Source organism: Penaeus vannamei, chromosome 27 (genome assembly GCF_042767895.1).
Source record: "Penaeus vannamei isolate JL-2024 chromosome 27, ASM4276789v1, whole genome shotgun sequence".
NCBI lineage: Eukaryota > Metazoa > Arthropoda > Malacostraca > Decapoda > Penaeidae > Penaeus > Penaeus vannamei.
In genome coordinates this window covers 29,759,304-29,776,762 of record NC_091575.1, presented here as the reverse complement: position 1 = coordinate 29,776,762, position 17,459 = coordinate 29,759,304, and the positions used below count along the sequence as shown (strand labels likewise).

Sequence of the window (17,459 nt, the reverse complement as noted above, 5' to 3'; positions counted from 1 at the left end):
ACTGTGGTGTTCTTTTGTTTTATCAGGCTTGCTTTTCTGTAATTTTATCTTATATTTTAAGCAGTTTTTTATTTATCTTTTTGTTAAATTATTTTCTTTTTTATATTGCCATGTATGTGATATAGTTGGCAAAAAGGTTGATCGCTGTCATTGGTGGTGTTTTTGTTGTCTATATATCTTTTTCATCGATATCATTACTATCATCATCATCATCATGGCTATCGTCATTTTCAGGATGATATGTGGCAGTTCTGACATGCAGGCGTGACATATTGTAATTCTGACATGTGGCAAGACATGTGGTAATTTTGACATGGGGCATGACGTGTGGTAATGCTGACATGTAATTTTAGTATGTGGTAATTCTGGCAGGTGACAGAGCATGTGGCAATTCTAGCATGACATGTGGCAATTTTGATATGAATAATACCTGTAATTGCCTGAGAAAACCAGAGATCCACTTTACGAAGACGAGAATCTTGAACTTGCAAAATTTACAGAAATAACTCTCATGTGCATAATTTGGATAACATTTACTTGCGAAAATATCATAACTATTGGAAGCTAACGCTGACGGGGGCGCATACCCGCATCCACCCTTCGTTTCCACCTACGAGGATCCCTCGCGGAGAGCCGCTAGGTAGGGACTCGACCCATTTCGAGCTCCTCACGACAGGTTTGATTGATCTGTCCTAGGTTGCCTCGTACAGGGACAACCTGGTGGGCAAGATCATCCTTTGGGAAGCGAGCAAGGTGGCTGTATAGCTAGAGTTGGCGATCACGGATTATACAAGTAAAAGGTCCTGTGCCAGTCTCACGGTGTAACCGTTGGCTGGACACGTGGTCCCACCAGCAGGACCTATTACAAAAGGCATCAAGACAAGACTCCAAGGCACAGGATAAAGTCCAGGTTTCACTAACGTGTAATAAAACCGGCATTATCAGGGCCTTGAAAACACGTAGCTTGGTCCTTCTGCAGAGGTACCGGCCTCTCCAGATACTCCTTGCAAGTCCCGAAAGACCCGGATCTCGGTCTTGGTCCAAGAGACCTCTAGACCCAGAGGTTTCGTTCCAATGTTAAATGATTCGAGAGCCACCACTAGGATTTCCAAAGACTCATAGAATAGCAACATCATTAGCAAAGACAAGGCCAGTAACCTTGATATTGCACAGAGTAGCTCCATTGTGACTAGATATAGATCTGCTCAGTATCCAGTCCATGCAGTCCATCTAGCTAGCTTGCTAGATAGTTCTTCCTTTCTTTCTTCTCTCTCTCTCTCTCTCTCTCTCTCTCTCTCTCTCTCTCTCTCTCTCTCTCTCTCTCTCTCTCTCTCTCTCTCTCTCTCTCTCTCTCTCTCTCTCTCTCTCTCTCTCTCTCTCTCTCTCTCTGCACTTATTTATTCATTTGTCACTTGCGACCATCCTGTCATGAAAAGTGACAGTAAATGTTCCTAATCCAGATTCACGCCACATCTCTGGCAATTTTTCCTTTCGACATTTCATTTATGCCATAAATTTCTAGGTTACCCCTAAATTATGACAGAAAATGTGGTATTTCGTTGGGGATACTGTACAATACCTTGTTCCCAGTAGCATATCTAGGGAGTCTGCCGTGATTAACTGGGCTCCATGAGAGCAATGTACTATTTTCATGAACATGTGAATAGTTTTGGTAATGATGTAAATGTAACTGTGCTAAGATTGGTAAAAAAAAAAAAAAAAAAAAAAGCGGCTGATATTATGAGTGTATACAATCTTTGAATATTAGAATAGTATATTTTTTCCGTACTCAAACTATGACTGTAAATCTTATTATGCCATATCTAAAGCATCGCTTAGCAGAAGAGTGATGCAGATTGCCCAAAAATGTTTCGAAAATATCTCTGAAATGATAATAAAAATACTCTGCGGGAAGTACCCCTCCTTCCCTTCCTTAAAAATAGAAAAAATATATATTTGTTCCATGAAAGGGCGAGTTTTAAACATAAGCCATTTTGTACTGTGCACTCAATTGTTCATTGTAAACGATTTTGCCACACACCACGCCTATCTTCTCTTTCGTCATTTCCCTATTGTCAAGTGCACTTTTTGTCCATTTGTTCATGTCCACTTCCGCTGCTGGTCTCATCCAGTGCGCCCCACAGCTGATAAAAAAAAAAAAAAAAAAAAAAAAAACTTGTCGAAAGAGACAGATCGTTCATTTGATTGAGAATGGAAATAGATTCGAAGCTGGTGCTGATTATTTCTCTATTATGAATATCAATAACAGAAGTTACGAAGGAGAAGAAGGAAAAAGAGTGGGTAGCCACCTTGATTACTAGCAAAGGTGAAGCGCCTTACTCCCGTGGTACTCAGGAGCATCCGTTTCTGTTCAGATTATATTTCCCTCTTCATTTATTTATTACAAACTCTGGTGGAGATGCCACTCATAAAAATAAAGAAAAACGTTTAAAATTCACTTCTCTGAGCTGATCTACTACAAATTAAATGGGGTCATTATGTCTCGATGGCTTCTCAGGTGATGAGTATTTACTTTGGACATATACTCAAATGACCTTAATCCGTTATTAATGCACATATCTGTATGCGTACTGTTTTTGCAATATATTTGTATTTGCGAAAGGTTATTGTCAACGAGGTATAGAAATATATTTTTATGCCTCGATGGTCCATAGGTAATGTATCTTTTCGTTATTGGGAAGGGAAAGTAGGTTGAAAAGGTAAGAGAATAATTTGATCGTACAAACTTCAGATGTTTGTATAACATTTATATATCTGATAATCTAACAGTAAGTTATTCCTATTCACTTTTATATTCTTTTCACTATACTGACATCCTCTTTAGGAAACTTAACTCATATCCTTTAGCATGTACTAAGACAGCATATTGTAAGCTCAGAAATACTTTCACTGTGTGCTACCTGCTTGTACACCTAAAAATTCATACGATGACTTTAGCAAGACAACATTCAAATAACCAGACAACACATCACTTACCTCAGGTTTTGCGGATTATACAGTAGTGCAGCTGATAAGAAGTGGGTGCTTACTTACAATAGAATCTTATCTCAGTAAACAGTGTTATTTATTGGCCATTTTTCATATTACCCCAGATTTTTTTCTTGTGAATATTTGGCATGATTGGCCTTGTTTATCTATTCTTTGGTGTTAGAATCATGATTTGCTTTAAATATCTGAGTTTGTCCTTTGCCCACCTCAAATGTTCTATGAAATGTTACTATTTGAAGGAATTTTCGGTACTATTGTGCAATGTGTCATGCTGTCCCAGGGGTTCTAAACCTGGGGGTCAGCGAGTGTGCCTCAGGGAGAGAATTAAGGCAATAGAATAAGAAAGTCATATTGCTGTTATAATTTCTTCATTGCCTTTAAAAATATATAATGTACATGTAGTTAGGCAAAATTATTTTTGTTAGTGCATTGTTATCTTCATAATGATTAAGGAAGTAGACTGAAGGTTGAAAATGACCCCAGTTGTGCCCTTTCAAGTACTTCTACACGTATCCCAGAATTTCAAGATTTTCCTGAACTAACTTCAGCACCAAATTCTAGTGAAATGTTTATTTTGGGATAACAATGCATGGCATTCTGTTTAAAAAATGTTTAATGAACCATACCTCAGTTATTTCTTGACTGATAATTAAGGAAGAATATATACAAAAAATATCTTCCAGGTTTAAAACAGTTGCTCCTATATTGGTACAACTCCATCTACCTATGCATGTACTACTATGGAAATATTAATGAAGATTTCATTATTCCATGCAAATTATTCAGTCAAGCAGGAAGAAATGACTTCTCTCAAATGGATAAAGGGGTGGATGGGGCTAAGAAGGTTGAGAACCACTGTGTTATCTGTTAGTATGTATGTCTTATAATAATTGCAAATTCCTGAAGAGAAATATGAAAGGGTGTGAACTATTTTTCTTTTATAAAAAGTAATGCAAAGCTGTGTACATTCAAGCCTATATCTATTCTTTGTTGTAACATCTATTTCACTTATAAATGCAGATTCAAGCCCATCCTGAAAGAGGTCTCATTCTATTCACCTTTAAGTTTCACTTCAATTGGTTTATGATCAAAGAGTCCTTGTTTACAGAAACACTTGAAAATATTTTTTGGATTTTTTACCAAAATCTCAAGGCTGTGTTTTAATTTAACAAGAAACTTTTCAACAGAAGTTAACCATCCAATTTTTTGTGATATATCATTAATCATAATAAAGATTATATAAATTTGAAATCATTCACTATTATCTACAATAATTTTAGGTATTTTTTGCTTTCTGAACTTGACAATATATTGTGTATAAACTGTTTATAAATACCTATACATAAATGTAATACATTCTGTCAGAGGGATGTGTGAAGAAATATACTTCATTACATTGATTTAATTTATATGACACCAACAAGCAAGCATTTTCATTTTTCCAAAGTGTACAATTTCTTTATTTGTGTAATATTTTAGCTCATATATCATTATTCAGGACATTCTTTCATATATTGTGAATCGTGTACACATGCATAGCCTGTCCATTTGGTGTGCACTTCCAAAACTTTTTTTTTCTTTTACTGGATGATTAGCTTGATTCTTTAATATTCTTCTTACAATGATATTTTTCTATAAAACAATATCCATTTCATCATTCAATTTCACAAGAATATTAATATGATTTCCAGTTTCTAAAAGATATACAATCAATCATCAATTGTCATTGTATTATCTAGGGTGCCATGAAATAATTATCATGTAGAGAACAGTAATATGTCTAAGAATATATAAGCTTTCTTCACAAATATTGTTTTATAGTATTTTAAGATTATCAGAAAAAGGAATCTTAATAAGAGACTGGAATTTATACAAGTGTAGTATCCCTTTTACTAGAAAGTTACAATTTCTGTGATCATGAATCACTAAAATCCAGATTTTTCCCTAGAAAATATTCAAATTCTATGAAAATCCATACTGACAATTTGCCACTTCTTCCTACATCCATAAGAATTTAACTTAATTCATAAGAATAATCTCCAAGAATATAAAATATGTGATCAAGTTCTGACAAAAATGGAATGCATTGTAATACTAAGGGATTTCTTACTGGCAAATTTCTTTCCAGTTCTTTGCCTTGCAAATCTTCTTTTTAACAAGGTGAATAAAATTGAAGTTCTATATTAATATTTAATATTTTTGTACAAAGATGCGTACTAGGTGAGAGACGTTGCAGTATAACACACTAGAACAGTAGATCTTGATGCCATGTCATGCTGGTTGGTTGAGCTCGTGACACAGTCCTACCAGATAGTCTTACTGCAAATGGCACTTTAAAAAAAAATACTTAAGCATACGATACAATGAGGGAACTCCGTGATATATCACCAACAACTATGTTGATGGTTATATGACGAACAACAGCCATGTTGAGGTCCGGCCATGAGGTAACCAAGTAGAAGGAACTCATGAGAACCAGCAACCAAGTCTGTTTAGGATTATGATGGAGTCTACAGAGCCCCCAAATGGCCATCTCACATATTGGTAATGGACAATACAGTATTTTCAAAAAAATTCACATTAAATAATTGTGTAAAAAAGACATAAAAACAGTGAAGCATCCATTTCAGAGCCAGAGATTTAGAGTACGGACTAGGGGCAATACAAGAACCTCCCACGTCACCCTTGAGCCAGCCAGCAGCATTGCTGGGGTCCGTCAGTTCTCTCTCGACCTTACGCTACAATGTCTCCAGAACAAAATGCGAGAGAGGCGGTGAGGAGAGATGCAAGGCTGGCCTGCAATGAACACTTCACCAATCGGCTCACTGGTCAGACGGATGCCACCCACCACGGTTCTGGGTTAAAAAGTTTTCACACTTTCCTTTCAGTTTCAGCATTAGTCTCTTTGAAACTTTTTTCACTCATTTGGTCAAGTTTTTCATCTAAAACACTAGTTGTCTTTGTCACAATGTTACACCACAACACAAACACTGACTCACTCCTGTGCCACGATTCCCGGCTGGGTACCTGAGTGGGGTGGCTGTGGGGGCAACATGCCTATCTGACCTGGTCTATCACAATGGCTCTTGGCCACACTAACACACACTGACATAAACGTACATCTAAGAGTCCCGCATATGCACTTGACTGCGTCTACCTGCAGTACGGTTGCACAGGCCAGTGGTTACGGCCGTCTAAATGAAACTGCCTACACTGGTTCAAAACCTGCTAAATTCCATAAGGAAACAAATTGGAGCATAAAATTATGCTGATAAACTAAACATGCCTCATGGCACAGGTTATTTCTTATAAAACATCTTCAAAACAGGATGTTTTGATTATCAAACAACTGATGCTGTAGACGCTTTATCCCACTTCGTCCGCCATCACTCTAACTTGCTACAGAGCGACTCCCTCGGCGCAGGGCTTCAGAGGTGCGGAGGATGGGGGGCCTGATGGCTAGCTGTGGAGGGGCTGCAGGAATTGGGCCAGCTGCCTCCGACTATCACCTGCGGTCGTGGTACAAAAGGTACTGCGTGATAGAGAGTGGAAGATTGAGCTCCTCAATTCGCGAGAGGCGCTGTTTTCCAACCGCCTGTCGTATCACACGTCGACACAAGTCCATCAGTGGCAGGGGTTCCGCTGAAAAATAATGCCTACTGTTAGAAAATTTGTTTGAAAAGTACATTATCTTCTCATAATCAGAAAAATTATTGATGCTAAGAATAGCTTCAAGAGGTTCTGGTTGCAGATTCTATATATATTCTTTATGACTTCAGAACCAAAACAAACAATTTACATATTGTCTTATCAGTAAAACAATTCAAGTGGTTTTATCAGATCAAAAGATAACATTATACCATGTAATATGTAAAGGACAAAACAACTTACGATCTAGGCCGCCTATGTATCTGATCGTGATCTCGCAGTGACCCCACACAGCCGAGACAATGGGATACAGCTTCTTGCCTTTCAACCCTCGGAACGCTACCCCCAAGTACTGGCCTTCCACAACAAATGCCAAAGTGCCTTCGTCCATGTCAAGAACAACTGTGAAAAAAAAATATAATTCATATAAAACAAGTCAAGACATATCTTTTGCTTCAGAACTAAGAGAGAGTATATCATTTTCCTTACTTTAACTTCTAAAAAACACACAAATAAATTTACAAAAGAAACAAGTATGCTTACCATAAAATTTATCTGGTACGACAAAAGTCTCGTCATTGTTTAATAGAGAAGGATATGTAATGCCTGAGTTGCCCTGCTTAGCATTGTGGTACAACTTATTTCGTCCTAAATCCCAGCCCCATGACTGGTCGTTGCTGCCCACCAAACTCTGTTGGAAATGAGGGATTCTGTTAGCAAATGCTTATAAAGATATAAAAAATACCATAATTAATATCAACTAGTACCCCCTAAGGTCTTATATTCCCATCTCATTACACCACACAAAAAACATCATAAATCCTGCTGAGATATATAATATAAACAACATATCTGAATTCATCCCCACAAACTCCTAAAACATAAACTACCAAAACATCAAGTCCTTACTTAAAAAATGGCAGTGACCCAACATACCTGGTAGCCTTGAGAATGTAAAGGAGCTTCTGCTGTTGCTACTCCAACTACTGCGTGAGTCCCACGTTGCCGGGTGGACCAGTTGATCTCCCACACATGAAGGCCCCTCGTGTATCCTACTCGCCCTCGAATACAGTCTGTACTCTGGGCTACTGGATGCCGGTGAAACGTCATCTTGTCATCCTCCTGTGAACGTGAGACCAGGTATTAAAACCCATCATCCGATTTCATTCCCACTGACAAAGTAACAGAGGCTATCACACAACAATTTATATGACCCCAATATATCATTAGCATGATTAACCCCAAACAAACGAAAGCAACGGGGAGGAAGGGAAACTTTTAAACGGAGGAGTACCAACCTTGACAAAGATGTTAAGCGACCTATCATCTGCATTCCACGCGTGCTTGAGAGACGTATCTCGAGGGACGGGAGGCATGTCGAGGAGGAGGTCCAGCCGTTTGGGTCTGGTGTAGTCGGGGGACATGGCTAGCTCCCGGGTCAGGCGAGGTTGTAGAGACCCGCCCTCTCCCCGACCCACTGACTTCATACCACCTGAGGAAGAAGGAAAGAATACGTTAATTTTATGCGATAAAAGAATGTCACGATGTGATTACCTTATCTATTTATTAATTTATTTATTTGTGTGTGCATGACTCCCCTTGAAAGGAACTGTATCGTAATAACACCTGTCACACCAAGTGAAGCAATGCAATGAGATCTGTCCTTGCAATCTGTTATTTGCAACCATTTTTGCGCGACACCATAAACCATCTGGCTATTTCACCCGACCTTCAAAAACACCGAACAATGGCTCCGAACCCCATGAAATCAGCTGTGTATGCATACTGTACATTCACGACTCAAGGACTTAAGGGCGAGACTGAAATGGGGGGGAAATGTGTAGATAATGAGCCCTACGCTCCGTTAACGTGAGAATTTGAGAATAAAACTAATCGGAAATGTCAAAAACATGTGCAATCATACAACCACCGCGATGTTAACGAGTTGGTGACGCTTCCGCCATTTCACAGACTAAGGTGTACAATCTACACAACGTAGAATGAGATGTCCAGAAGTACAGGAATGGCGAGTTAGGATGGAGGAAGAGGGAGAGGGTGAGGGCGAGGGTGGGAAGGGAGGAGGGGAGGGCAGGGGAGGTGGGGGAGGGAGCATGTAACAGTCAAGGCCAGGGTCGCGATGTGCTTCTAGCCTCACCACGATGAACCAGCCCCAACATGACGCGAGTAAACAACACTCAAACACGCTGAACTCATCAACAGAAATGTCCCACTCGACATTCCACGCCTCAAAAGTGAGCGTGTAATCCCTTATTCGAAAACAAAGCCCCGCCGCGCATTGGGCTCGGTCGCGATACAAAGGGAAACGCTCCGTGCGCGCTCGAAGGAAGATGATAGGGTTGCCCCGGCTGACGGCCTAGAGCGGCAGGCAGGCAGGTAGGTAGAACGAGTCCCGGATGCGGCAGACGTCATTCAAAACGGAATTCACAGTACTCGGCCACACCACTCGGTGTTCGGTTTGAAGAACTGGCATCGACAAAGCAACAAAGATCTTTGTAGGAAAAGAATGAGAGAGAAACAAATAAAGGAAGAATGAGAGAGAGAGAGAGAGAGAGAGAGAGAGAGAGAGAGAGAGAGAGAGAGAGAGAGAGAGAGAGAGAGAGAGAGAGAGAGAGAGAGAGAGAGAGAGACCCCAGTGGAAAACGAAAACCCCAAGTCGCCACGAAGAGACTACACAACCTCCCCGGGGTAAAAAAAGGACCCGGGGGGAACCTGCCTCCTGCCGCCAACAACCGAGCGCATCGCTTCTTTGTCTCGGCGATTCCCACAGTCTTAATTGCCAGGGAAGCATCTCCAGCGCCCTCATTAAACCTCCGGACCACCACCGTGATTTGCCGTCGCACCTCTGCCCTTCCCCCCCTTCCCCCAGACCCCTGCCTTCCTTCCCTCCTGCCACAGGAAGGTCCGCCGGCGGTAGAAGTGATACGTGCAAGTGATACAGGAGGAGGAGGAGGAGCATGTGCGTATGACGACGGATATCCCCTTTCCTACACCCGCCGGAAACCTTACATGAGGAACACCCGCCCCACCCAGGCGCCCGCTCGCCGGAAACCCGCGCCGGAAACCTAAACTACCATTACACGCCCAGAGGTATTTCTCCCGCCAACATCCATCCCCAAGACCTACCTGTTCTCTTCTCCATTGACGTTTAATCAGACTTTATAAATCCCATCGTGGAAACAAAAACAAGTTTAGCTATAAATAACAACAGGCTAAATAACAAGCATCCACGCCAGCCTGTCCGATCTAAAAGGTTGCATACTCAGCGGAGTGTGGAAGCGAACGATGACGTCAGTCCAATCAGCTGACTGTGGCCCAGCTGGTGGTGAAGGGGGGAGGGAGGGGAGGGGAGGGGAGCGGCCCGACCATAGGAGCGAGAAGGGCACGACACGCACTCTTCCTCTAACCTCTGGCTTCCTTATCACGCCGTAATGACCCTTCCTAATCGAAGGACCAATCGATATGCTAAACTTAGGCCGGGCCGTGTGAAAAACAAACCCCGAGAGTACCACCAGCCCGCCCAGCTGCCGCGCGAATCGCCAACCACCCGTTATCGGCCCATCTGCCCCCGGTTGACACAACACTTCAGAGATAGCAGGCCGTGTCAAGGACCTGTATTAACGAACGCGGCGGCGATCGCGACGCCTTCGTTGCCCGTAAAGATTGGTCGCCTAAAATATCCCCGAAAAAATATCCTTGAATTAGACTCGGGGAAAAACTGAAGGCCATGTGAACAACGTTGGTAATGACACCCTTACCAGAAGGTTCTCTCCTAAAAGCTAACCTCTCGTTTCTTTTTCTTTAACGTACCCTACAACTATATACGTAGAGAAAAAATGTACTGGCAAAACGACGAGCGAGGTAGGCTCGTAGGCAGGCGGACGGGGGTGCGGGCGGGGGAGAAGTGGTCACGCTCTCACAGCCCCCTGACCCACCACGTTACTACACCAACTGCACTCTACACCCGCGCTACATCCCTTTCTACACCCGCATACCCCACGCTACAATCAATAAACGAGAGAGCTGCTGTGGAAACTACGCTCAGCCGAGAGCCAATGCATGCTCGGGACTACACGACCGCACACGATTCGCGAAGCAGTGACGGCGACTCTAATGACAACCACGATGATGTTTGAGTGTTTTCGCAAAGGGGGGAGGGGGACCATTAGATTTACCGCTGGACGGAGGCGCGCACATCACCGCGTGGCCCCATCGTCCAGAACACACACACGAATGAATGAACACGCCGATGACAGAACCAAAGCAGGCAGGCAGCAGGTGTGGAGGGCAGCAGGAGCGTGGTAACAAAGGCTGACCTTCAAAGTGAGGACTGCGCTGCCTGCCTGCTTCCCTCCCTCGCCCCCTCCCCCACTACCGGTGGCGTGTGTCGGTACAACACTGCACATACACACGCACCCACGGCCCCGCCGCACGTAAACGGCCTGCACCGAAACACGCCGCCCTTACCGTAGTAGATGTGATAGGCATGGTGGTCGTAGTGGGGCTGCGGCGCCACCAGGTCGCCGCCCGCCATGATGTCCTCGCCGTACTCCTCCTCGTCGGTGGAGGAGTCGTCGGACTCGTCGTCCGGGAGCGACGCGAACGAGACCAAGGACGAGGTCCTGGAGGGCCACGTGGGGGCGCTAGTGTCCTCGAGCTCCGCGTTGGTGTTCAGGGACGAGATGGAGGGCCACCTGGCCGTGCCCGCGCTCTCGGGCGTCGTGGGGGCCGAGGCGCTGGCTGTGGGAGGCGCGGCCGGGCGCGACAGGGCCTGCGTGCCCGCCTGGGGCAGGGGCAGTCGTGCCAGAGCCGCCAAGAGGGCAGCGTCGGCAGGGCTCAGCACGGGAGGGACACTGGGGTTCTGGCGCTGCTGGGCGTTGGGGTGAGCGGAGAGCAGGGCCGCCAGGTGGTGCAGGCGCGCTGGCAGGTCAGGGTGCGCTGCCGAGAGGTCGCCGAGGGCCGCCAGGGGCCTGACGAGCGCAGGGTGGTGCTCGTTGGGCGTCGGGAAGAAGCCCTCCCGAGAGAGGGAGCGAGCGATCCTCTGGTGTGACCACACGTGGCGCGCCAGAGCACCTCCGCCCCCGATGGGCTCCGTTCCGCTGTGTCGCCTGCGCCCGTGCTGAGCGCCGCCGCCCTCAGCGCTGGAGGGGCTGCTCTCCTGGCCCTGCGCCCCCGCCTCGCTCTTGTCTGCTGAGCCGCCCTCAGGCTCCTCTGCACTGCTCTCGGCCCGCTGGTCTTGGTGGTAGAGCTTCGTGTAAATATCCGGGTGGGAATTATTCGTGCACGAGTGGTTGTTGAGGAGCGCGCTGGCGGTGGCGGAGTGGTGTGCGGCAGCGGTGCGCTCGCCACGGCGCTGCCTGCTGAACTGAGCCACTCGGCCGCTGGGACTCGCACGCCCGCACCCGCTGCTGCCGCAGCCGCAACCAACACCTCCACTACACTCGCTTACACTGCACCCTTCCCGCCCACACTCCGCTGTGGAGTTGGCCATCGTCTCTGTGGCACAGCACGGCCAAAGGTCACGATCAAACGGCCGATGTCAAAAAGCACGAGAAAAAAAAATCAACAAAACGTTTTTCACTCGACGTTAACACTCGTCTATGACGTTTATCACCAAAACAAAAGCACCGCCACAACTGCACGCGAGTCTGTATAGCACGAAGGCAACTGTGGCTCCTCGGGGACTCTTGCCGACGGAGCCCGAAGTGGAACTGAACGCGAGAAAGGAGATCGAGCGAACGAGCGAACGAACGGAAGGGCCGGCAAGCACACGACCTCACTGCGGCTCGGCACACCAGAACTGAGTGGGATGCCCAGGTGGCACGTGGCTATATTGCCCCCGAGGCGACGCGGGAGCCACCATGCCAACATCCGCGCCAGGGGGACCGGGGGGGGGGGGGACGGGGAGAGGAAGGGGAGGGGGAGGAGCAGCGCGAGCAAGGGGGGGGGGGGGGGTGAGGGAACAGCGAGAGGAGGAGGAGAGGGAGAGAGAGAGAGAGAGTAAAGGGGAGGGGGTGGGGCTGGGGAGGGGGAAGTAAGGCTACCAGAAACGGCTGACTCACACGGAGGAGGAGGGAGGGGAAAAAAGGAGAAGGAGAGAGAGAGAGAGAGAGACAGAGCGAATACCTATGACGTCACCACAACATGCGAGTAAGGCAAAGCCGATGGACATTGAAAGAATTCGAGACTGGCACAAGGCCCGAGTTTTTGTACCTGTCGGAATTATTAGTTATGCAACCGTGTGTGTGTGTGCGGGGGGGGGGGGGGAGGCTCGACCGACAGGTAAATCATTCACTACAACATTTGCAACACAAAACACTCATCGTCTGCGTAAATGGTACCAGCTCACTCATTAGCATAGAGAAATTACCAATGTGACGAATGTTGCAGACAATGTGCGTTTTTTAAAGAAAATACAGAAAAAGGTAGTTCACCCAGATTGCAAAATATAATTTGCAAAAAATGCAAATATGACGATATGGTTCCGAACCTCCAATCGTTTTACTAAATGCAAACAAATAACTAGGAAGGGAGTAAATGCACAAATACTGAACAATAACAATATAAATGAAAATAATAATAATGATAATTGTAATAATACCTATAGCAATAATAATAACAATATCAATCACATATTGATAGTAATAACAATGACAATTATAATAACAACAACAATCATAATAAAGATAATAAAAATAAAAATAACTACAACATAACGATAATAATAATAATAAAATAATAAAAATAAAAATAAGATTATAATAATAATAGAAATAAATATGATCACGCAAAAAAAATAAAACAATAAAATAACATATTATAATATTAACAACAACAAAATAAATAAATAAAACCGATTTCCCTTCTTCCCCTCTGTGTTTCGCAACCCCCCTCCTCATCCCCCATCCAAAAAAAAAACTAAAATGAGACTGAATATTAATCAACAAACGCTTCCAAACCCACGCCCCTCAACCCCCCACCCCCAACCACCCCCACCCCTTATTCTCTAACCTATTATTAATTTTCTCCTTCCCTTATTCTCTCCTTCTCTATGGCTCTCCCTAACATTTGAAAAAAAATATCAGTAAATGAAAAGGAAACAATATTTAAAAAATAAGGAATAAAATTAATAGCAAAAGAGCAAAGTAAGACCGCGAAATAATGACAATAAAAAATACGAATCGAAAAAAATATCTATAATAAAAAAATAATAATCGAAAAAATATCAGTAATCAAAAAATCGAAAAAATATCAGTAATTAAAAAATCGAAAAAATGTCAGCAATTAAAAAATCGAAAAAAATATAAATAATTAAGAAAAACGAAACATCCAAATAAACAAACAAAAAACTAAGACGATAAAAATGAATAAGCTCCAAACATAAAAAAGAAAACAAAATAATTCCCAAGTTCAACACGAAATCCCAATGTTAGATGAAAAAAAAACTTGTAAAAAAAGATTCACAAAACTCAGCACTTAATCATGGCGCTGAAACCGGCGCAGAAAAAGGCGGGAACATTTAACACGAAATTCGAGTTTAAATTCGTGTATTTTTTCCCCTCTCCGTGCGACCTTCTGATTATTTATCGCTGTAATCTTACTGTTTTTTTAATTCTTTTTTATTTTTATTTCTTCGTGTTTTTTTATTATCGTTAACCTTCTCTATTCTTCCACTTACTCCATACCATCATTCTTCTAATTGTTCCCCCACACTCCATTATTATCATTATTCTTGTTCCAACTTATTCCATCATTCTTATTCCAACTTATTCCATCATTCTTATTCCAACTTATTCCACCTTCATTCTCATTCCAACTTATTCTATCTTCATTCATATTCCACCTTCATTCTCATTATCATTCTTCTTATTCCACCGTATCCCACCATCATTCCTATCATCATTATTCCCCCATCATCACCGCCGTGCCTCCGCCGCCCCTTTGTCTCAGCAGCGCGGGACAGCAGACAGCACGGTTTGCCGCCCTCGTCACGTTGTAAAAAACCCGCTGTTACGAATAGCCCTCGAACAGCGGTGGCGGCGATGGCGGCGGTAGCGGCGCGGCACGAACGGATGTAGTTTTGTGTTCCGTTAACACCACCTCCCCCTCCCCCTCCCCACTCACCCCCTCCTCCCTCCTCCCTTCCAGAAAAAGACAAAAAGAAAAAGAACCTTCAGGTGGGTTTCAATGAATCATGAATGCGTCAACAAGGTCAACGACCAGTAACGAGGCAGGGAAAACAAAGTGTTTCCGTCTACTTTAACAAACAAAGACAAACAGTAGCAATTAAACCACATTAACGCCTATCAAACTAACCAAAACCAGAATTTGATATCAATTTGTCAACAAAAACGTAATCATTACACCAAGCAAACAATTTAAAAAACGAATTATAGAGAAAACCTATAAAAAAAAACGAATAAACCTTTCGAAGACAAGACATACAAAAGGACACCCAAGACAAGTCCCGAAAGAGCTTCAAATTTCTATACAATAATAACACGACGCCGATCTGCACACGAGGCCCCGAATCCACGTGTTCGAAGCCAGTGACGAGGGCGAAGCCGAAGGAAACGTTTCCGAGATAAAAGGAGAGTGAGCTGGAAGTGTGACGTCACGACTTGCCTTGCTGGTATGACGGCATGGGAAGTCCTTCCTCGCTCCCTCCCTCTCCTCCTCCTCCCTCTCCCTCCCTCACCCCTTTCGCTTTCTCCATGATCCTGTCCCTCCTCGGCCTTGCTGCTTCGGGATTTCTTAATCGCGAGGGAAATTTTGATAGGCCTAGTTTTTTTCCTCCTACGTTCGTAAAAGAGAAAAGAACTCGTTGTTCGACTGAGTTCTCGAGAGGAAATAATAAGTAGGAAGGAAAATATAGACAGGCTTGGATTTGTAGGGGAGGAAGAGGGTCATCATAACTCAATAAAAGTATTATATCAAATATTCGACACAGTTTTAAACCCAACCAGATATTTTCCAAATCCATATTTTCACCAAGTAAAAAAATAATAATTCCCTCACAATAAGTTCTCGTGACAAAAATAAACATCATTTCCTGAGTTTTCGAGACAAAATAAACATCATTTTCTGAGTCTTCGCGATAAAACAAACATAATCTTTTGAGTTTTGAGACATTTTTGTTTTTCGAGCTTCCGATACAAAATAAACAACGGAATTTTCCAAGCCTAGTTAACACATGACCAACGCAAGTAGCAACGCCAAACCGGATGAGCTCATTGCACAAAAAAATGAGAAAAAATATATAAAAAGAATGAGAAAAAAGGGACAGAATGTATGACGTCGACGAACACGTTTGGTATGACAGGCGTGTCATCCCCTATGAATGTTGTTGAATAACTTCACACCATATTTTTAACGTGGCCGAATCACACATAAATTTATCTTTCATTCTGTCTATTCACCAGCATCCGTGAATATAACTGAAAATATAAAGAAAACAGAAAAGAAAACAATATATTTCCATATCCGGACAATTCCCGAACATTCCCAGACGGAGATGAAATAAACAGATAAACACTGCATTTAAACGTGTCAACAGAATGTCACGCATGGGGGGGCGATAATTACAACCTAAGGGTATTCGGGTAGTTTGCCTCTATCACCACCCCCTTTTACTGACAGCTCGGTAGTTCGGGCTAATTATCACCTCCTTCCCCTGGGGCACGGGGATAGTTGGGTGGTTCTGAATACCCCTTGGGAGTGGGGGCAGTGGGGAAGAGGGGGGGCAGAGGGTACTTCGATAATTCAAGGCAATTATCACGGCGGTGGGTACGCGGGTACCAGGATCTCTCCCTGTTTCAATCTTCTCTCTCTCTTCTCTCTTCTCTCCATCCCCCCTCTTTCCCTCATATTTTTTCTTGCTCATAATCTCCAACACTCAAAAATACATTCTCTTTCTCTCCCTCTCTCTTTTCCACATGTCTCTCCCTCTCCCCCTCCCTCCCACCCTCTGACCACCACGACCCACCCTTTGGAAAGAACCTAAGTGCCCGGGATTAGCACATATTTACATCCACATATTTTATTCATGGTTTTAGCAACCTCCCTGTTCTTTCCTCGACTTTACCCACAAAAGACTTCCGCGTGTAAAGAGGGGCTTGGGTTCTTGCGTTCCAGGGTGTTGTGTAAGAGAGAGTAAGATCCACGAGGAAGAAAAGAGCTACATTGTGTCAGCTGATCGCCTCTCGTTATGTCAGCAGTACCGTCACGTCGCGTCACACATCTCCTTAATTGATTGTGACGTTGAATGGTTTCTGGAGGGATGCCCTGCGTCAAAACAGGTCCTTAAAAATGTCAAATTTATACAAAAACAACATTTTTGATTGCAGTCACGTTGGCGATCTAGTGGTTTGTGTGTATGGCACCTCTGCCAAATAAAGTAAACAAACACGCACCTCTTTATTTGCGTTTGTTCATATTCTGTGTAAATATCGTACAAATGCAGACCAAACATACACACACACACACACACACACACACACACACACACACACACGCAATCCACCAAAAAAGTACAAGCAGATGCTCTTAGATCTTGGGGACGACACCCATGAAGATCAAGTCAGCTTAAGAAAAAAGACAAACGTCCTCCACTATTTACACCCTTTTACCCCCCTCTTACTCCCTCTCCTCCTTCTCCCTCTCTCCCTTTCCCCCCTCCTCCTCCTCCTCCCTCTCTCCCTTTCCCCCCTCCTCACCATCCTCCTCCCTCTCTCTCCCCCCTCACCATCCTCCTCCCTCTCTCTCTCTCCCCCTCATCCTCATCC

General features: G+C 43.9%; 1 protein-coding gene across 8 annotated transcripts in view; it reads right to left on the bottom strand.

The window, feature by feature from the left end:
• Positions 1-5,185: 5,185 nt before the first annotated feature.
• gus (splA/ryanodine receptor domain and SOCS box containing gustavus) overlaps positions 5,186-17,459 on the bottom strand; it is a 241,378-nt gene continuing 229,104 nt past the window's right edge. For 7 of the 8 annotated variants that reach the window (XM_070141159.1, XM_070141153.1, XM_070141158.1 and 4 more), the window contains 5 exons: positions 7,956-8,149; positions 7,594-7,779; positions 7,201-7,348; positions 6,901-7,059; positions 5,186-6,651 (listed from right to left, as the gene is read on the bottom strand). In XM_070141159.1, coding sequence (XP_069997260.1) covers positions 6,515-6,651; positions 6,901-7,059; positions 7,201-7,348; positions 7,594-7,779; positions 7,956-8,149 — 824 coding nt within the window. In that variant the 3' untranslated portion in view covers positions 5,186-6,514. Of the gene's footprint in view, positions 6,652-6,900; positions 7,060-7,200; positions 7,349-7,593; positions 7,780-7,955; positions 8,150-11,142; positions 12,485-17,459 lie in introns of those variants that run through there. The other variant, XM_027359348.2, reaches the window with a different exon arrangement.